This window comes from Abramis brama, assembly GCF_963993115.1.
Source record: "Abramis brama genome assembly, chromosome: 17".
NCBI lineage: Eukaryota > Metazoa > Chordata > Actinopteri > Cypriniformes > Leuciscidae > Abramis > Abramis brama.
Genome location: NC_139979.1, coordinates 13363001 through 13385584, shown reverse-complemented (window position 1 = coordinate 13385584; position 22584 = coordinate 13363001). Strand labels below are relative to the sequence as shown.

The 22584-nt window shown below is 36.5% G+C and overlaps 1 protein-coding gene across 1 annotated transcript in view; it reads right to left on the bottom strand.

Moving 5' to 3' along the window:
• tg (thyroglobulin) overlaps positions 1 to 22584 on the bottom strand; it is a gene marked incomplete at its 5' end in the record, with an annotated part of 37775 nt that overhangs the window by 10608 nt on the left and 4583 nt on the right. The window contains 32 exons of the mRNA XM_084088274.1: positions 256 to 394; positions 719 to 806; positions 956 to 1163; positions 1274 to 1438; positions 1959 to 2093; positions 2217 to 2282; positions 2427 to 2570; positions 2667 to 2746; positions 2833 to 2944; positions 8376 to 8549; positions 8653 to 8790; positions 8966 to 9043; positions 9173 to 9259; positions 9501 to 9671; positions 10432 to 10629; positions 11151 to 11256; positions 11567 to 11682; positions 11790 to 11912; positions 12770 to 12934; positions 13168 to 13317; positions 13650 to 13814; positions 13943 to 14099; positions 15126 to 15271; positions 15412 to 15615; positions 16925 to 17128; positions 17854 to 17974; positions 18099 to 18199; positions 18329 to 18406; positions 19290 to 19427; positions 19700 to 19933; positions 20048 to 20644; positions 21537 to 22574. Coding sequence (XP_083944400.1) covers positions 256 to 394; positions 719 to 806; positions 956 to 1163; positions 1274 to 1438; positions 1959 to 2093; positions 2217 to 2282; positions 2427 to 2570; positions 2667 to 2746; positions 2833 to 2944; positions 8376 to 8549; positions 8653 to 8790; positions 8966 to 9043; positions 9173 to 9259; positions 9501 to 9671; positions 10432 to 10629; positions 11151 to 11256; positions 11567 to 11682; positions 11790 to 11912; positions 12770 to 12934; positions 13168 to 13317; positions 13650 to 13814; positions 13943 to 14099; positions 15126 to 15271; positions 15412 to 15615; positions 16925 to 17128; positions 17854 to 17974; positions 18099 to 18199; positions 18329 to 18406; positions 19290 to 19427; positions 19700 to 19933; positions 20048 to 20644; positions 21537 to 22574 — 5826 coding nt within the window. The remainder of the gene's footprint in view (positions 1 to 255; positions 395 to 718; positions 807 to 955; positions 1164 to 1273; positions 1439 to 1958; positions 2094 to 2216; positions 2283 to 2426; positions 2571 to 2666; positions 2747 to 2832; positions 2945 to 8375; positions 8550 to 8652; positions 8791 to 8965; positions 9044 to 9172; positions 9260 to 9500; positions 9672 to 10431; positions 10630 to 11150; positions 11257 to 11566; positions 11683 to 11789; positions 11913 to 12769; positions 12935 to 13167; positions 13318 to 13649; positions 13815 to 13942; positions 14100 to 15125; positions 15272 to 15411; positions 15616 to 16924; positions 17129 to 17853; positions 17975 to 18098; positions 18200 to 18328; positions 18407 to 19289; positions 19428 to 19699; positions 19934 to 20047; positions 20645 to 21536; positions 22575 to 22584) is intronic.

Below are 22584 nucleotides of genomic sequence, written 5' to 3'. Positions count from 1 at the left end.
ATATGAAGCAGCTCAACTGTTTTCAGCATTGATAATATTAAGAAATGTTTCTTGGGCACCAAATCAGCATATTAGAATGATTTCTGAAGGATCATGTGACATTGAAGACTGGAGTAATGATGGTGAAAATTCTGCTTTGCCGTCACAGGCAAAAATGACATTTTAAAATATATACAAATAGTTCAATTTGTGGGGCTGGCTAAAGTCTTGGAATATTTTCACGAACACATTTGTGTATAATATGTGTGTTCGTACCTGCACTGAGGAATCCGAAAGCGGCCACTCTGAAACTGGCTGTCACTACAATTATGTTGCCAACAGCAGCGAGGTAAGAACCATCTAAGAGACCCGATCCAGAGTTGTGGAAGAACACCAGAACCGGCGCATTCTTTCTCTGTGACAAAACAGAAAATTGTGTACTATTAATTGCCAATAACTGTATCCACACCACAGTCAGCGGATGGCGTGGTTTATGAAAACAGAAGTAAAAGTTCATGACAAACAGTGAGGTAAGTTACACTTTATTTTGATGGCCTGACAAAACCCGGAAAAAGTGCCTGTTGCCGTCTGTCAGTGCGGTGTAAATTAAATGCATAATGCATACATGACTTCTTTCAAAAACATTTTAAAAAAATTACCGGCCTCAAACTTTTGATTATTGATTACGTTTATGTACTTATGCATGTTTGAGATCTTGAGTATGTCATGGGGGTCTTACCACACTACTAGCAACAAACACATTGAGATAAAGACAGTCTTCACTGGAGGTGGAGTCAGCGGGGTCACCAGGCTGAAGACAACTGGATCTAAAACATTTTTGATTAAACAAATCAAATCTCTTTCCAGAAAAGTGACTATTAATTCTGCAGAAAGGCAACCGGTCAATTTGAGGATATAAATGTATGAGAACATACATTTATACTCTCACAATCTGCAATCAAAGTTGTCCACGCACCGGGAAAACGTGGCATTCCAGGTACCGGTCCAGTCAGCCGGCTGTGGAGGGCTGAAACGGAGCTCTTCGATTGGTGGACGAGCATAAGGAACACCCAGGAAGTAGGTCACACGCTTGCTATCTAAGCCAGTTATCGGTTTCACCTCACTCTCTCCGAGTAGTGTGCCGTGATCAAGGATGAAAACAGAAGTCAACTCTGGCTGTAAATCTATAAAGAAATGTTTAAACATGTCTGTTGTTTGGATGAAAGAGATCAGAAACACTCTGAACTGATTGAGACTTGAGTGAATAGAATAATGTTTTGTTTTAAGGTGTCACCTGTCCTGATATAAACAGATTGAGCAGGCTCTTTGGTAACTAGTAAGCAGCGCTGGCCACTGGTTGTAGGAAGGCAGGTGTGTGTGTCTGGATACATCACACATCTCATGGCTGACTCTCTGCTATCGACAGACACGGCTGAACAGGACTCACTTTCCTCACAAGCTACAGAGGACAAGAAAGTTATGAGCAAAAAAGTACATCCACATGTATCTGTATTGTAAATAATTATTTATTTTTTAATCGGTAATACTTTAGTTTAGGGTCCAATTCTCACTATTAACTAGTTGCTTATTATTAGCATGCATACTACTAGGATATTGGCTGTTGATTAGTACTCATAAACCACATATTATTGCCTTATTAACCATATTCTAAATCCCGATACCTAAACATAACAACTACTTTACTATTAATAAGCAGTATTTAGGAGATTACTGAGGCAAAAGTAGTTAGTTAATAGTGAGAAACCCTAATCTAAAGTGTGACCAAAAAATTATGAAATGTTTTATTATTAATGAAATGAAAATAATAAATGAGTAATTTATTGTGAGTTTTATTAATATTATTAAATTATAATAAATTTAAACTACTGTTCAAAAGTATGTATGTGGCTCTATCACATTCAAATATGTAAAAATTCTGAGAAAAACAAAAAAAAGGCATAGATAGAGATAGACGTTACCAGAAAGACACCAGTCTCTGACTTTATCCAGGTCCTCAGCAATGTCTTTGCTTATGTGGACAATGTCAAAAGCAGAAACAGACGAATCCACCTGCACAGAGGCGCCATCCAACTGTTTCCAGTTCTTCAAATCAACTGAAAAAAAAAAATTGCAATATAAGATCCACAATGTTATGTGTGGAAATTAAATAAATTAATACTAAATTATATTAAATTAATAGAAAACAACAATTAATCATTCATTAACGAGTCTCTTACCATTCTTTATGGGAGAACGGAGACTAAATGGTGGACACATACTGGGATTCTTTGTCCATTGGTTCACTAGATGCATAACAAAGCTGATGTTTAAAATCTTTTCATTAATTCATTCACTTCCACAACTCGCATACTGGGAATTCTCAATTGATTGAAAATCACAGAGTTTGAGTTTCTCGGTTTAAAAAGGCACTTGGATTTCAGACATACCTGGCTTTTCATACCAGCCGAAGGGATAGACTTCAGTCTGCACTTTGGATGGGGAGCAGTCCTGAATTCTCCAGTTAGTGCTGTCGTTCTCTCCACACGTCTGGATACCCAGACTATTTAGAGTTAGACACAACACATCTGATCCTGTACAAAGGAAAAACAGAGGCCAACTGTGAGTGGTTTCATTCCACAGATTAGACATATCACATATGTTTTAAGTAAAATAAGGTTCTTTCGTACCAGGTACACCTGAATCTTGGACATATCCTATGCCACGACAGCATGGATCTTTATCACACCGCCTCTCACACTCAAAGAACCTGCTCAAGGAATTCAAACAGCATTATTCATGAGGGGAAACAAATAAACTGCGATGGAAACACAAATTTGTTGGCTTTCCCCTCACCCTTCTGGGATAGATTTACTGGACACACTGACTCGACTGCGTACAGAGTAAGACACCATCTTCTTAAAAGGAACACGGCTGTAGAAGCTCTTCACACTTCCGGTCAGAGAAACTGCACAAAAAAGAAAGTGATGAGCAAATTACCCATCTTGAAAAAAAAGCACTTTGGTGTGTCAGTTGGTAAAAAGAATTTTTTTTTTTGACCTAATGGTCCAAACAGTGAACCATTTATACAAAAAAAAACATCCATGTAGTGCTTTTGGGGCAAAAAAATAAACAAACTGTTTAATTATGAGAGGTTCTTTGATTCCCTCAGTACAAGCTAAGATAAAACGCTGGCTCAAAAAAACTGGAAAATGTCTTTTACAGCATTGAGAAAACCCTTTACGGCAGATTTCCACTTAGGCAGCATTATTTTCCACCCTTAAACATCATCAGCAGATGGCCCACATGTTAAGAGTTTATGATCACACCTTTTTGTTGTGGATTACTTTATAGGCCATGAAACATTCAATCTCCTGTGATCCCCTATTATGACTGAAAATCACGGCACTTGTGTTCCAGGAACGCATAATAGGACTATCAAATCCTGTTTTGGCATTTTAAAGATACTTAACACTTAGACTACCATTCAAAAGTTGACTATCAGTATGACTGTTTATTTTATTTTTTTAAAGAAATGTATAGTTTTTTCAGCAAGGACACATTAAATTGATCAAAAGTGACAGTAAAGACATTTACAATGTTACAAAAGATTTTGTTTACACTTTATTTTAAGGTGACGTAGTTACATTGTACTTAACTACTGAGTAGTAATAATAACATGCACTTACTATAGAGTTACAGTTAGGGTTTTGTTTAGGGTTAGTTGCTTATAATTATGCATTATTTACTGTTATTACTATAAGTAAGTACAAGCAGTAACATGTAACTACGTCACCTTAAAATAAAGTGTTACCAAGATTTATATTTCAAATGAATACTGTTCTTTTGAACTTTGTATTCATTTAAAGAATCCGATAATTTATTGGTTCTATATAAGGTTTTATATAGAACGTAATTTTTCTTTTTTTTTATTATTACTCCCATATAATCATCTCTCCAAACACAGACAGAGGCTTGTTCTTAAAATAAAATAATAATAATAAAAATAAAAAAAAATAAAAATAAAAAATATATATATACATATATATATACATATATACATATATATATATATATATACATATATACATATATATATATACATATATATATATATATACACATATATATATATATATACATATATATATATATATATACATATATATACATATATACATATATATATATACATACATACATATACATACATACATATATATATATATATATATATATATATATATATATATATATATATATATATATATATATATATATATATATATATATATATATATACATACATATATATACATACATATATATACATACATATATATATACATACATATATATATACATACATATATATATACATACATATATATATACATACATATATATATACATATATATATACATATATATATATATACATATATATATATATACATATATATATATATACATATATATATATATATATATATATATATATATATATATATATATATATATATAGTCCACAATAAATAGTCCCTTTTAAAGGAAAACTAAAAAGCTAAAGAGCGGTCAAAGTCTTTGCTATGCAGAGGAATGAATGACTAAGGTAATCTGAGAGACACTCCATCTGTCCACTTCTGTTATTGTGATTCCACATGGTTTAAATCCTAGAGCTGTTCTGCAGTTTAGACAGACATCCAGAATAACCACATTACTGTGTAATCACTCACTCACTTTAATAATTCTTACGTAACACTTCTTTTCCATTTCTAATCAAAAGGCTAACAATGAACATCATGCATAACCACAGTTAGACAGTCTCCCCCATGTGCTTTTCTTTAAAAGGAAACCAATTCTGACACCTTGAGGAACAGTACAAACGGGAAATGGTGTAGAATGGAGCAGATGTTGAAATAAAGATGAATTTATCACCATTTAAAGAATGGTGTTGAATTTCAAAATTCAATTGTACATAATGTGTGTTATGTACATAATGATAATATCATAAATGATTAGACTAGCACACATTTTACTGTAGGTCTCTATGACATCACATTACAAGCTCAGTATTCTATTAAATATTAAATTATTATATCGGCTAAAAGAAGAAAAAGAAAAAAAATCCAATGTTTAGTAGCACACTAGCATATGTCTAGCATTAAAACCATTAGAAATTTACTAAATTGCAACAAAATGTGATGTCATGAGGCATTTAAGTTAAAATCAGCTAACTTCAGGTGAGTTTTGCATGAACTCAGCATGACAAGTGAGAATGCTCTGAATTTTAGGAATTTTCCATTAGAGTTTACACTTAAAAGGTCCTGAAACACTAAACTACATTTTCTGAGATGGAGTGTACAGATAACACTTTTTTTGACAGCAGCAGTATAAAGCAGAAGTCAAACGTCAAGACATCATAGTCAACTGAACAAATTGCACAAGCTGTCAGGCATGTAGATTTTACAGATCTGCTGGTTCAGAATAGGTCATATTAGATGTTAGTGTTTGCTTCCACGTACCGCAGACAGCATGAGCTCACTGCTGTCTGCACGCCACATGGGTGAAGTGGAGTTTTGCCACTTCACCTCATTGAAATGTTCTCTAGTCATCCAGACAATTCCTGTTACCACTAACTCAAAAAATGCATTATGAGAACTAGGCATGGCTCATTTTTATGGCTAATGAACAATGCACTGCATTTAAAGGCAAAATTAAGATAACGCTCCAGTTTGCAGTTGCAGGTCTATACCATTAACAGTAGCAACATGTAAAACTAACCTTCTCACATAAAATAATTATATTATATTATATAATTATTAACTAAATCAAATCAAAATTTCATGTCAGTTTATTTACTTATCTGAAGTAGTAGCAGTATAATAAGTGGGATAATCTGCTTCGTGTTGGTGTCCTATAGGTGTACAACTTCCGACACTTTTGTAACCAGTCAGGATGCATTACAAAAACTAAACGGCATAACTAAAACTGCATATACACATGGTCAGACAATTCAAAAAAATCTCTTCAAACTAGTGTGGTAGATTTTTAATAGATAAAATAGTAAACTGTATATTAAAGGGTTAGTTCACCCAATTACTCACCCTCATGTTGTTCCAACCCCGTAAGACCTTCGTTCATTTTCGGAACACAAATTAAGATATTTTTGATGAAATCTGAGAGCTGTCTCACTCCTCCATAGGCTTCTAAGACATTATAACTTGCTGGCCCAGAAAATGTATTAAAGACATCGTTAATATAGTCCAAGTGACTACAGTGGCTCAATCTTAAGTTTATAAAGCGACGAGAATACTTTTTGTGCGCAAAAAATTTTTAAAAAAATAACGACTATTCCACTTTTCATTTCCTTCTCTCTGGACCTCGAGTTTTTTCACGTAGTAAATCTGCGCAGCGCGTCTGTGTTGCACGTCACACGCACCACACACATGACCAGCGTCGACCAATAGTGAGCCTACGTGTGACGTGCAACACAGAAGCGCTACGCTAAAACACTACGTGAAAAAACTCGAGGCCCAGAGAGAAGGAAATGAAAAGTGGAATAAAGTCGTTATTTTTGTTTGTTTTTTGCGCACAAAAAGTATTCTCGTCGCTTTATAAACTTAAGATTGAGCCACTGTAGTCACTTGGCCTATATTAACGATGTCTTTAATACATTTTCTGGGCCAGCAAGTTATAATGTCTTAGAAGCCTATGGAGGAGTGAGCCAGCTCTCAGATTTCATCAAAAATATCTTAATTTGTGTTCTGAAGATGAACGAAGGTCTTACGGGGTTGGAACAACATGAGGGTGAGTAATTACTGACAGAATTTTTATTTTTGGGTGAACTAACCCTTTAAACTAACCATGTCTCTAACATCTAACCTTACTTCTCTTTTCAGGCCTAACATGATAACACTTTGAAACACAATGTACTAAAACGTTCTGTCCTGTGTTTTTGAATGCTGTATGTTGTGTTGCCATACCCCTTTTATTTTGGTAGTGTGAGTGTAAAAATAACACATTTGGGAACTGAAACTAGACAGATGACTAAATTTTAACCTTGCGATTAACAATGAAGTAATCATTAAAACAAAGTTTGCTTTACCTGGTAACAGAGGGGTTTGCATATGAAGAACCAATCAAATTGTGGGGAAATTATGTAATGCAGTATGACCTCCTTATTCTATAAAAACTGTTGTATTCTTTTAGTTGGTGGGATTCTCAATGGAATATGTCTGAGATCCTCCGGCCTTGCTTCTTGGGGGAGAGAACTGCTCGAGAGATCCTCCGGCCGTGATTAAAGCATTTAAAGGACATTTGCTGAGGTCCGTTTGTCAATTATTCCTGCGCAGGAAGTAAGCTAGTTACAGGAACAGGTTTAGACCCAGCCGACGTCGATGTGTAGACGCGCTAGGGTATAGGATTAGACCCAGCCGACGTCGTTGTGTAGACGCGCTAGGGTATAGGATTAGACTCAGCTGCCGTCGATGTGTAGACGCGCTAGGGTATAGGGTTGTACTCAGCCGACGTCGATGTGTAGACGCGCTAGAGTACAAATATTATAGGCCCAGGTAGACTTAGGTCAGATGAGATAGGACTTTAGGGAAAAATCCACTACACTAGCCATTCTTTATCCATCATCATTGTCTCACTTTGCCCTTTTACCCTCTGTCTCTATCAAGCTCCAGCTATACAAACATCTGAATCATCGGCATTTCATGTTCAGTTGCTAGGATCATATCTGAAAACAATTAAAGTAAATGACAGAAAGACTCAGTCACAAAGAAAGTGTTGACTTCAGACTTTACAGAAAACCACGGTCATGAGACTTGCATTAGGTAATGCAAAACCCAACCACAGAGAAAAGTCTCTGAAAACCAACAGCTAATGCTGAGAAATATGAAAGCATTATATACACATAGTGTATACATTATTATTTGAGGATAATGGGTTATGAAAACAAAATCAAATTAGAAAACAAAGTCTAATGTACTTGGTGTACTGAGTTATAGTGTAATGGAATTGCATAATAAAAATTGTCGGTAACACTTTAGTTTAGCATCCTATTCTCACTATTAACTAGTTGCTTATTAGCATGCATATTACTAGGATATTGGCTGTTTATTATTACTCATAAAGCATATATTAATGCCTTATTCTGCTTGACCATATTCTACATCCCTTAATCCTACCCAAAACCTAACAACTACCTTACTAACTATTAATTACCAGTAATTAAGAGTTTATTGAGGCAAAAGTTGTAGTTAATAGTTAGTTAAAATGAGAATTAGACCCTAATCTAAAGTGTGTCCAAATTATCATATTTTTGTATCATAAATTTCATCGTCTCGGTTTCATTGCAGTGACGCATGGCATTTTGTGTATAAACGACTCACCTTTCTTCTGGTATGCAGTCTGAAGACTCTGTGCCATCACAAAACTGCATGCCTGTCTGAGAGGTTTGTCATACGCCCCACACACACGTGTGTCAGGATACAATACACACGCAAAATACAGAGGGCCTTCATCGCGAATGTCGGACACGTGACACAGTTCTTCTTCTTCACACCCTGAAACCCATCACGCATATTCAAAGAACAGAAAGGGAAACATTGTTTCACTACACAGACATTCACTAACTATATAATTGTAAGCAAACGTTTTGCATCTTACGTTTTAGGCACAACAGCTGAGCTTCCTGGAAAGTGTACTGGTGTTTAAAGATCCAGTAAAGCAGACTAGGCAGTTTCCTCTCTGGGTCGACTTTTATATCACCACTCTCCAGAACACCAAAAGCCTCCTTTACTGAGTCTAAGTGGACAATACAATAGAAACAGAAATTAGACTTTATTAAATACCAATAAAATAAATATTATTAATACCATTTAAAAAGTACAAAGTTTCAAGGGTACTTTTAAGCACAAGGCGGCAAAAATGCCCAAGTAAATATATATATAAAGTTTGGCTTAATTTCACTCATTCGTACCAGAAAGTACGATTCTGGAATCCTCTACAACAGCTGATCCACTGCAAGCAGAGGGAGGACGTGTGTTCATATCAGACTCTGAGAACATAAATTATAAGTTTATGGCTATACATGAACACATTTAATCAAAATATATACTTTTGTTCATGACAGGCATTTAAAATGCTTTATTGGTGTCCTGCTCATGCATGCAGAGTATGTACAAACCTTTCCAGATGTAGACACGTTGGAAACTGATGAGAGTTTCCTGATAACCAGTTTTATTTTTGCTGGATGCCGGTAAGGCTGCATCAGCTGCAAGAAATGTTCATTTTCATTACAATGCCCATCAAGTCATACAATCAAGTGTTTGTATTAGTGAGTTTATTAGTGGGTTTGGGCAGAATGATGCAATAGAGAGTAAGTGCTGAACAAACTAAACAGTTGATAAAGGTCAAATAACAGCTGAACCATGCTGTGCAATTTTTAAACAACAATTAAACATTTGTGTACATTTGTAGTTATGAAATCTGTAGTGTGTATGTGGGACTCATACTGATGGTGAAGTTCTGTCCGCCAAAGTTGAAAGTGAAACGTTTCAGTTGTTTGCTGTATTGGACACCAGCACCACAGATGCGTTTGGAGGACGCCACGTTCCTCACGTCCCAGTCTGCCTCGCTACACTGCATCACTGAAGGAGCGCTCAGGAGCCCACACATGATAGAGCCTGCAACATAGGACACAAACCATTAAACGTAACGCACAGATGTGAACCCTCACTCACCTTTTCTGATTCAGATTGTATTTGGATTATTATACTTTGATAACAAAAACTGATGTGATTATTTTTATACATTTACAAATTTTTTATATATAAACAGTTTGTAACATTATACACTACCGTTCAAAAGTTTAGAGTCAGTAAGAATTTTTTTTTTGGAAAGAAATTAATATTTTTATTTAACAAGGATGCATTAAATTGATCAAAAGTGACAGTAAAGATGTTTATAATGATTTCTGAAGGATCATGTGACACTGAAGGCTGGAGTAATGATGCTGACAATTCAGTTTTGCAAATAACCAGAATAAATTGCATTTTAAAATATATTCAAATAGAAAACAGCCTTTTTAAATTGTAAAAATAATCCGCAAAATTACTGTTTATGATGCATTTTGATCAAATAAATGCAGCCATGGTAGGCAGAAGAGATTTCTTTCAAAAACATGTAAAAATCTGACTAATCTAAAAAAAAAAAAAGGTTGTATATATAAAATATACTAAAAAACTTTTTTAAAGAACATTTTATTTAAAAATACATTTCATAATATAAATAAAATATTGAAATATATAATTGTCAAAGTGTTTTGGAAGTATTAAAGAAACAGTTTAAGATGTGTGTCGCCACTGGCCCTTTTGGTTTTGTCTCCCAGTGATTTGTGTGTTAGAGAAGCTACATCTGCTCCTAATGAGTGAGAGCGTCTCTGACCTCCATCGAGGACATTCTGGTTCAGGATGAATCCATCACAGCAGTTCTCACGGCTGCAGGAGTTGACGCAGAAACGATGGACGTCAGCCAGAGTGGATCCACGTGTATCAAACACAAGCGTCTGATACACTCCAGAACCGGTCTTACGGAAACTCAGCCTCTCAAAACTCTTCAGGCCTGCTGTGCTGAATTCATGACCTTTTGTCAAAAGATGAAGGGTGGAGAGTAAAAGAGAAAGAAAGAAGAACAGAGATTCTTTAAGTCGTGGCCAAGAAACACAAGTGCATCTAAATGCCTGTGGGTTGCCAAAAATAATCAGAAACTGGGAGCTCCGTTTCTGAGAGAAGTCTCAAAGTATCAAGTCGTATATTTCACATGGAAAAATATGTATCTGTTAACAGAACAAGCCTGCGGAATGTTTTTATTCTTGTGTCCATGGATGACTAGACCGCTTTGTTCAAATCATTACTTTCAAACCAAAACTTAATTTTTGGGACTACAGCTCAATTATGATATCATATGTTTATTATATTTCATTGTATTAGGCTCTTTGTCTCCTAGGATAGTTAATTCTCTATTTAGACAAACTCAAACTCTCCCCACATTTGATGCATCACCACATTTTTCTGCAGTGCGTAACCAACACACGGTCCAGTTGACTCACAACAACTAACCAAACTGAGAACATAAGGGATATAACCAATAGCTGATGATCTTACCTTTCTTTCTCAGCACCGTCAGATTGGGTTCATCTCCTTTTATTTTCAAAACACAGTGGAGAGTCTGGAACGTCTCAGCACCATCATTTCCCAGAAACCCTTTGCTCTGAAATGCAAACCGCAATACTTTTTTTTTTTTTCTTCCATTTTTTGTAATAATCATGTCACTTTTGGGAAAGGAGATATGAGTGCCACCAAGGAAAAAAAGACCCAAAGCCAGATATAACACTGGAAATAATTCTTAAATATGATGAATGTCTGATACCAGGGGTCTTTTGGTAAGACCATTTCAAAAACATCACAGAAAATCATTTCTGTAACCCAAAATTTCAAATTTAAGATACAAATATGCATCATTAACAAATACACCGCATACAATTCACATGGGGTAAAGTGTGAATGCATTTTGGTCTTACTTGTTCAGAGGTCCTGCATTCAACATTATCTGTACTGGTGCTGTACAGCTCACAGTAAGTTTTCTCTTCATCACTGAAAATAGCAACATGTTGGCATGAATCTTCCAGGGCGCAATCTATCAGAGATCAGGGATGAGATCAACTTTAGACATGAAGAGTGTGAGAACAAATCTAAATAATTCAGTACAGGTGCACAGCTGCAATATTTAACAGTGTATCTCACCAAGCACACACTTCCTGAGCTGTGTTTCCTTTGGCTGGGTTGAGGAATCCGAGCTCAGTATATCAGCACTCTCTGATTTCAGCAGCAGGGAGGAAGGAGCAACCACAACAAACTTTTCCATTACTGCAAACACACAAAAAGTGATATTCTGAACACACACAAATACATTTATGTATTGTGCTTTCATACTGATAAAGATTTACTGATCTACTTAAGCACTGTTAAAGCAATAATGAAGCCAGTCTTGTGAAAAACAAATTGTAGCCCTCCAAGTTTAGCTACACTAGTAGTTAGGTAGACTACAAGTTACTAACAAGTTAAGAAAGCAATATCTTTTAGAATCCAAAACTACCACTGTCATTTGATTTACTTTTACAATCATTTATCTGGCTATCTGGCTTATTAAGATCTTAGGTTAGGGTAAATTTAGACAAAATATCGAATACAATTAGAAACAAATTCATCTACGTAACTGAATCAAAAATATAGTAACAAATAGCGGAATTTAAAGTCGCAGTGAAATAGAACTAGTAATATGTATTTTCTTCCATATTATTATGTACACCTGAGTAAAATGGATTATCAATAAAGAAAATTCAAGTAGGTTAGAGGCTTGGTTCTATCCATCAGTTGTTGATTGGATGCAGGTAGATCTGAATGTAAGGAGGTGGCGAGTTTAAGGGGACTAAATGATGTCTAGCATACATCACTAGAGAGAAAAATTGAGTTATGACATTTTAATTAAAATTATTAAGTCAAAAAGGCTTTTAAAAATGAAACAAATGCATGGATGAATTGTTCACAATGTGATCAATAACATGCATTTAGAAAATAAAAAATAGTGCGTTTTCATTCTGTGCCAACTTTATAACTTTGGTTACAATTTAAAAACACCTGAAATACTGTCACACTGTATAAAATTTTTGCAGCATTGCTATTTTTAGTGATTTCTACTCCTTAACGCTGACTGTAGCATGTACCTTTGCACTCTTCAACTGTCATTGGACCATCAGAAGACGTCCAAGAAAGTTCCTCTCCCTGTGGGGAGACACACAACCATCTGCCAGACACGGGGTGCTCCTGGGCTGACAGAAAATCCCCTTTATTTGTACAACTCAGTTTACTCTGCTGGCACTCAGTAAGACCTTGAGAGTATTCAGATAGAGAGAGGACAAATAGAAAACAAAATTTTAAACCATGAAAAATCACAAGTGAAAAAAACAATATTCCTATTTGGTCACTCTTCTGCCTCTGAAACCTATGATCTACATTTCGACGGAGCTGTCATGTATAACTGTAACCATCTACACCTGCTGTTCTTGAATTTGTGTGACAGTTGGCACTTGGGCTGGGCTGATTTGTTTTGGCCTTTACTCACAATGAGAAGCACTGAAGGCTCCCTGGGCCACAGTGGATGTTCTAGCAGGGCAGGGAGAGCAGAAGACCTGCCCTTCTTCCTCTTGAAATGTATCACGTGGACACGGAGTACACACATCACCACTGGAAAATGAACCAGCTGGACACAACACTGTGCGTGAGAGAGGATAAAAACAAGCACACAATAAGCAGAGTGATTGAGCATGAGTAAGGATGGTGCAGAGTGGAAAAAGAAGAGAAAGTTTGACAGACACAGAAGGGAAGAAGTTGTGTGCAGTTTGAAATATTACATAAACCTTCACAAATACATTTACACATTTTTGCACACCACATTTCTATTTTCGTACATGCCCGTTAAGCTAAAATGGGCATCAGTTATAGAACTATATAGCAAATTCAGAAACACAAGTAAAGCCATTTTCTTTTACGGTATACAGGCCAGTCTGTCATTAAGACGACCAAATGGTACAGAAGCCAACCTACCACACCCAGTGGATTGTGGGAGCCGCTTATAGCCAGACATGCAGCTAAATGAGGGAGGACTAGAGAAAGCAAGAAAACCGTCAGAGAGGAAGATGGACAGGTATGACCCACTTCGGATTAATGCCTTCACACTGTTTAGCAGTCTCTCTTCACTAAGTGCTATATCTGGAAAAAATAAACATGGAATATTTAGAAAGAAAAGTACATGGAATAATAAAACACATCAATGATTCAGAGTAATGCGAGTGTGAAATTAAACATTTGGCATTAGATATTTGAAAGGCTGCTCTCACCAATATCATGAAGATCAGGGAGAGATGTTATTGGCAGGTCAGAGAGGCGGGCCCTAAAGGTGATGCGCACAGTGACCTCCTTGTCAGTCAAACACTCAAGAGACACAGATGACTCGTCACAGACTGAAACAGAGCTGGTCTGGCCGGATGAGGTCAGCTAAGACACATAAACAAACATTTAAAAGAAGTTGTATGTTTTAGAGATCTGCCCAATTTGTTGATGTTCTACTGTAGGCCAAAGTTACCTACATATTGAATATGACATTTGCAATTTATCTAATATTGTAGGCTAAGTAACAATTTACTTGTCCATCCAAACTAGTATTAGTGTTAGATTCCCCTACGAAGTCTTTAAATGAAAATGGTGATGATAAAAATATGAGATGTGAGGAAATATTTTGTGTTTATTTGCAAAGGTCTTTTGTTTCTCAAGAAATTTTGCGTTCGCTCCAAAAGTTGGCAAAGAATGCAAAAGTTTGGCAAGCAAACACAAAGTTTCTCAGGGGAGAGCAGAACTTCTGCAAACTTTTCTCTCATATTTTTTTGTCTGTGACCATGTCCCCTTAAGGGCTCTGTAAAACCCAGGGGGGTCTATGGAAAATTTAAGACAAAATATTTATTTTTAAACATTTATATTATTAGATTTTTTTGTATTTGATATTACAACCATTTTGCCATATTTACTAATAATCATGGTATTTTTATTCTATTGAAGTTTAATGTGTTTAATCATTTTAAAGGTCAACTCATTTAATATTACACACATTAATAATGGGTAGATAAAAACATACACTGCAGACTTAATACAATATAAATATTTTCCAATTATTTTTTAAATAATTAGCTTTGGCTTTAGGAGTATGACAAAATAAAAGCCAGTTATTTGATTTTAAAACATGTTGTGGTAACTCTTGTTACATATACTTACTGTAGTAATAACAGTAAATTATGCATAATTGCATGCTACTAACCCTAAACCAAACTCTAACTCTAGCCCTAATTGTACAGTAAGTACATGTTAATTAATATTACTCCATACTTAAATGTAAAGTTACACTGTAACAAGGACACCTTAAAATAAAGCGTAAAATGTGTTCTCTTTATTATATTATGCTTATTTTTTTGTCACACGACAAAAAGATGAATATATATGATATATCTCAAAGCTTTGTGTGTATTGTACCTGTAAGCTGCAGAGACCTGTAGCTCTCATGTCTCGCAGCAAAGCAGCCTGTAGCTCAACACTCAACACACTGCAACCCTTTTGGCCCTCAGCCAGGAACATCTGTAGCTCTAAGGACACCTGCACTGTCTGCAAAACCTGAGGCTCTGATTGACATCATAACCACACAGACGCTCAGTAAATAGAGCAACAAGACTTCATAGAAAGACAAATCCCAAAAGGAAATACTGCAACAACCTGTGAGCATTTTAACAGGAAAATAGAACATTGTGTGTGTGGCCTTTACTTTGGCAGGCGTAAGGCAGTGGGGCATCATCAAGCCAGTTTTTCGACTGAGGATCACACAGGAAGCTGGCGACAGGAAGGGTGTTGACATAACCTTGGTCACAGAACAGCTCACAGCGCTGCGTCTGCTGGCCCGTAACATTCGCAGTGCTACAAAGAATGGCACCATGGGAAATGTCTCCGTATGGAAGGGAGCACTCAGGAACTGAAAAGGGAAACAAATAAGGGAAATTTCATGTTGTCATAAGCATACGCCAAAACTGAAGTCAACAAAATCAACTGAAAAGGGAAACAAATAAGGGAAATTCATGTTGCACAAGCATATGCAAAAAACTGAAGTCAACAAAATCAAAATTGACAATTCTTTTTTTCAGAATATTGCAGTTTTTATTATAAATGTTTTTTTTCCCAATGTTTTATACTCACCAAGGCTGCATTTATTTAATCAAAAACACTGTAAAAACAGTAAAACTGTGAAATATTATTATAATTCAAAATAATTGTTTTTTTAGTTCAATACATTTTAAAATGTAATTTAATTCCGAATTTTCAGCATCATTACTCCAGTCTTCAGTGTCACATGATGCTTCAGAAATCATTCTAATATGATGAGTTGATGCTCAAGAAACATTTATTATTATCAATGCTGCTTAACATTTTTTTTTTACATTTTTGAATGATACCATTCAAACATTTGTGGTAAGACTAATAAAAAGACAGAAAATAACTTTTATTCATCGAGGATGCATTAAATTGATCTAGAGTGACAGATCATTTTTAATGTTACAACATATTTCTATTTAATAAATGCAAATAAATACTGTTCGTTTAACTTTTTCAAAAAAATCCTGAAAAAAGTATAACCATTTCCACAAAAATATTAAGCAGCACAACTGTTTTCAACATTGATAATATTAAGAAATGTTACTTGAGCACCAAATCATCCAATGATTTCTGAAGCATCATGTGACACTGAAGACTGGAGTAATGATGCTGAAAATTCAGCTTTGCCATCACCAGAATAAATTACATTTTAAAATATATTCAAATAGAAAATCTGAAATAATATTTCACAATATTACTGTTTTTACTGTATTTTTGGTTAAATAAACGCAGCCTTGGTGAGCATAAGAGACTTCTTACAAAAACAAACAAAAATGTTAATGTTTCCAAGCTTTTGACAGGTATTGTATCCATGCACATCATATTTTTATTTATTTATCTTCATTCGCAAGCTTTAATCAAAATAACAGTGACATCCTTTCTCTTCTCTGATGACGTTTACCGTTAAGAGGGCAGGACAACCTGTCACTCACAATAAATCACAGCAATAACAAACCACAACTATCCAATCAATTCCCGATTGACAAAATAAAGTACCACCCTACATTTTTTTCTTGTTTGAGAAGCCGTTTCACTTGTGTATACGTTTAACAATAGGGAAGAAAAGACTATCGCAACCTCCATTTCATGCCGACTTTAAAGAAATGCAAAGTGTGACCTAATTCACTTACTATCACAGGCTGGGGTTTGTCCTGTGCTGCGAGAGGTCCGTGTTTTCGGCAGCTCCTTTCCGCTTTGAGAAACACACCAACAGTCGGACAGGTCACACTGCAGGGGTAAGAACCGCTGCCCGTCCTGCACACATTCAGGCTCATACCCCACACCGACCTCTCTCTGCAATGCCAGAGTCTTCTGTAGAGAACACCAACCTGGACCTACAACACACAAAATAATACAAAGGTCTGACTTGGTACATTTCTCAACACCTTGCTACCAGACACGGTACTTAATGTTGGTGCTGGAACATCATTCTTATCAACCAATCAGAAGTTAGGAATAGTTTTTTTGGCTCAGGTGAAAATTCTTAACCCTGTGGTCATGACCCCATATGTTAAGATGTACAGAGTAGCATTTCTATGAACTATATATTCATTTTGATCATAGTTTTTTTTTTAGGTTATATTTATATATAAAAAAAGAATACATATTTATAATACTTAAAATATGATTTGAACTGTACACTACAATGTTGAAGGGCTGTTGAACACAGGGCTTTTTTTAAGATGCATTTTTTAACTTGAAAAACATGCAGCTCATTCACTGAAACTAAATTCCTATCACCCTTTATTCCCTAAGGTTTTATGGGTAGGTTACAGTTAAGTTAAGGATGGATGGATGGATGGATGGATGGATGGATGGATGGATGGATGGATGGATGGATGGATGGATGGATGGATGGATGGATGGATGGATGGATGGATGGATGGATGGATGGATGGATGGATGGATGGATGGATGGATGGATGGATGGATGGATGGATGGATGGATGGATGGATGGATGGATGGATGGATGGATGGATGGATGGATGGATGGATGGATGGATGGATGGATGGATGGATGGATGGATGGATGGATGGATGGATGGATGGATGGATTACATTGCAGTTTTCCAGAGGGATCAGCGATGGCAGGTTGGATGACTTGTCCGGTTATTGGACTCACGCACAACCCCTGCGAATGGCCTGAACTGGTCTTCTGGAGTACTGAAAACTCACCATCCTACAGATATGTGCACACAAACAATGAGACAGATACACATGAAATGCAAACCTTCAGTAGTTATTATTGAATGTACTTTTTTATGTACAGTACAACCTAAATAACCACAAAAAGAAGGCCTTACCTCCTCACATGAGGGGCTATATGTGAAAGTGATATTAGAGCTTGTTTGCATCCAACCAGAAAGCAGGAAATGACTTTGGAGCCTTTGGCATGTAGTTTGACCTGGGAGTCAAATTATTACAAGTCAGCTTACAGGTATGATAAAATCCATAAGTAAAACTAGCAGTTCACCCTAACAACCTTGATTATTATTGAAAAGATTTGAGAAAAAACATGAGATTGGACTCTTACATTGCTGAGGGGCCACAGAACGAGACATCAGAGAGCCTGTGATGTATCTGCCCTCCTCATCAACACACCAACAGTGACCTATGATATCAGACAGAGCAAAAACATGAAAATTAGAGACATCAGAGAGCCTGTGATGTATCTGCCCTCCTCATCAACACACCAACAGTGACCTATGATATCAGACAGAGCAAAAACATGAAAATTATCCACAAATAAATATTTGTCTGATATCATAGGTCACCAACAGTGACCTATGATATCAGACAGAGCAAAAACATGAAAATTATCGAGACATCAGAGAGCCTGTGATGTATCTGCCCTCCTCATCAACACACCAACAGTGACCTATGATATCAGACAGAGCAAAAACATGAAAATTATCCACAAATAAATATTTCAATGTTTCCTTTTGGCAGAAGTATACTACTGTTCAAAAGATTGGCATCAGTAAGATTTTTTTAAAGAAATTCATATTTTTATTCAGCAAGTATGCAATAAATTGATTACAAAAATTACAGTAAAGGCTACATTGTAACAAAAAAATCTATTTCAAATAAATGCTGTGTTTTTTTTACTTTCTAGACAAAGAGGCCTGAAATAAAATTCAAAAATTATGATAAGAACTTTATATTGAGCACCAAATCAGCATATTAGAATGATTTCTGAAGGATCATGTGACACTGAAGACTGGAGTAATGATGATGAAAATTCAGCTTTGCCATCACAGGAATACATTATATTTTAAAATAAATAAAATAGAATCCAGTTATTTTAAATTGTAATAATATTTCGCAATATTACTGTTTTTACTGTATTTCTTTTTATCAAATAAATGCAGCCTTGGAGAACATAATAGACTTAACATGAATAGCAAAAACATTACAACATCTTAACAACCCGTTTTAAACTGTATATGCCAAGCTGTTTATATGAAGTAAGAAGTACCGGAGTATGGTCTCACCTGTGCTTTGGTGGCACTGATTGGGCAGCCACTGGCCATAAGCATCACACTGTGGGATGTAGGGCTGGTACCCCAGCATTAAACTTTGTCTGTCTTTGTCACTGGCCATCATTCTGCTCTGCCAGTAGAAATGTAGGGCTGTAAAGAAGCGAAAGCATATTTAATATTAGTGTGGGTAGAGCTTTATAGCAAATAAAGTCTTGTTAATAAAGACTATAGACTTGTTGAATGACAAAATAACTTGTCAAACACTACACAGAATAGTACATAGTGCATAAGTATAGTGTATAAGTGCATAGTGTATGGTGAATCATTTGGGACACTTCATTTTCAGGGTTTTCTCAAGCATTACTTTCTTCTGCAGCATGTTTTAACTTTCATTGTGAGACAGATAAAACAAAAGACTGTACTGGAATGAGCTGCGAGTCTCAATGCTGAGTTGATGTTGCTCAGCAGAGTTTGAGTGATGGGGATCTTTGAGGACCGTGTCTGCTCCAATTCCACAGGGCTCAGATAGACACTCTCAGCCAGGAGGAAACCGTACCCCACAGGCACATGCGAGTTATTTGAAGCAAAGATTAGTTCCTCAGCCTGCTTTCTGAACTCAGAGACCTGGCTTTGAACCATAGAGCATGAACCTGGACCTGAAGAGACACACAAATGAGATATTATGAAGATGATTTAAATAGATTATAAAGCAATACTTGAGCAGATAGTAATGCCACTACACATATTAATTACTATTGTGTATAACTCACATTTGGGAATTTGTCCAACAGGAGCCTTGCTATCTGCTAGCATGTCTCCTTGAGGGTTAACGCACCAGCATTGACGCAGGTGAAAGCTCCCAAGAGGAACACTGAAGTCTGATAGCGGACCTGGATAACCAGAATCTTCTCTTCTGATCAGTCTCCAGAAAGATAACGGGTTCAGAAAAACTGATGGTCCATAATTGGCCTCAACGCTCCCTTCTAACAAGTCAGATGGAACATCAGAGAACTTCTCAAATCTCGCCAGGACAGGGAATACTCTGTGGTGCCCAGCCTTGAACAATTCAGATACTAAGGCTCGGAATGACGCCATTGCTTCAGTGTTTCTTGCATAGGCTCGCAGAATTTCAAGAAGTTCTGAGACGGGCAGGTCTTTTCCGGAATTTATGATCTGAACCCACTCACGGTAGAAGTCATTCACTTGTTCTGGAGGTCCATCGCACTGGATCTGGTTCCAGCTGCCATCATATGCACAACGAGGTATGTACACTTCAGAAAGCTGGGTTACAGAAGATGGATCTGTGAGAACAGAGCGGATTGTGGACAGGAATTTCTGGGTCGCTGTGGCCTGGCAGCTTGTTGGACCTTTGGAAGAAGATCAGTAGAGAATAATATATCAAATTACAACATATTTTAAATCATAAAACATAATTTTAAAATGTCAATCCAAGTTGTATAGATTTGTATAATCAGTGTTAATATGATGCCATTTCTGTATAGCAAAGGGCTTTTGTTGTCAATAAACTGCATGGCATTATGGTGCATTTCCGCAGCCATTATGTAGTTCATTATGTAAATTTGAGAAATAAAGTCACAATTCTGATAACTAAAGGTTCATTATGAGATTAAAGCTGCAATTATGAGATTAAATCACAATTGCAATATATACCATTTATATTTATGCATTTGGCAGATGGTTTATCCTCTATATAGTATAAAGTCACAATTATGGAAAATAAGTCACAATTTCTACATAGTGCCACAATTAACTCTGAGACAGAAATTCGCTTTTATACACTTTCAGAGAGTCATTGGGACAGTACCCTTCAAGAGACAACATTGTACCAACAACATTATCCCTAAAAGGATCCTACAAATATGCACCTTTTAGGGGTAGATAAGGTACAAAGTTGTCCCTTTAAGGGTACTTCCCTAGTGACAAGCTACTGTACCCCTACAGGTAAAATATTTACCAGTGTAGGTTACATAAGGCTGACTATGAAATGTGTTCCACATTCAGCTTAAAAAGTACACCGACAATTTTGAGGTAAAATAAATAAAAAGCAAATAGCAAAACTTTGAGAAGAAGCCTTGCAAAATTGAAAGCACCTAAGCTCCATAAAACAAGATGTCTCTATAATGCATACATTTTGGCTGGTTGTCTATTACATATGAGCCAGATCATTTAATGTGTGTTTAATTAAATGAATGAACATAGCTCTGTAATTAATCATCTGTGTTTAGTGTTCAGACTCACATTGAAGAGAGCTTCCTGAACTCTGAATGCTGAGTTTTGTTCCAGATCGGTCCACGCAGAAACAACTTTTGCCAAGGCACTGTCTTGCTACGTAAGCACCATCAGTCTCACACTTAGGAATGAAGACCTCAGATCCTGCAGAACTACTGGCTTTGACTGCAATAGCCATCTTACGTTCTTTCTCACACTGGGATAAGCATCTCGGTCTGGACCCAATAGTGCGAGAACCTGTTATCTCCAGACCACGAGAGTCCACACACCAACACTCTGTGCCCTGACATTGAACTTCTTGGTATAGTCCATTCTCAGTGCACTGGGGTATGTATGAAGTCAAGGTGGAAGTCACAGACTTACAAACATCTGATTTCTGGAAAACTGCACGAAACAGTTGACCCAACTGGGTGCTTTCATTTGCCTTCAGCTGTTTGATGGCCTCTTGAAGGGTAGTGAGAAACTGCTCATTCTCAAGAGCCATTGAAACAAGTTTAATCATATCTCGGTTGATTTTCAGATTTACAGAACGGCCAAATGCATCAGAAATCTCCTGGTCTATATTAAGACTGGCAGAGTCGTCTGCGAAGGTCTTGGCCAACTGCATCAAGCCAGTCCCGGCCTGCATCAGACCAACTTGACTAAAAACTTGACTGAAACTCAATGTACCACTGTTTCCAACATTGCCAGTGAAGTTGAAATTGCCAGCATTCTTCAAGAATTTTCCTCCAAAGAGATTCTCCTGGAGTCTCTTGGGATTCGGGGCAAGAGCAATAGCTTTTAGGGCAAGAGCCCCAGAGGGAAACATCCCTTGAAGGAGCTCTGCCAGGATGTCTCTGACATTTGGACGCTCCAACTCTGGCAATGACTGCAGAAGACCAGAGTTGGCCAAAAGCTCCTGGAATTCAGGACTGCAAGTACCAAGAAAAGAGAGGGTTTCTTTGGAAATGGAGAACACGTTGCTCTTGCTGAAGTCTCCAGCTGGGCCATAAAATAGCCTGGAGAGGGCTTGTCTCCTCTCAGACAGGCAGTCTTTCACTCCAGTGCCTAAACAAAC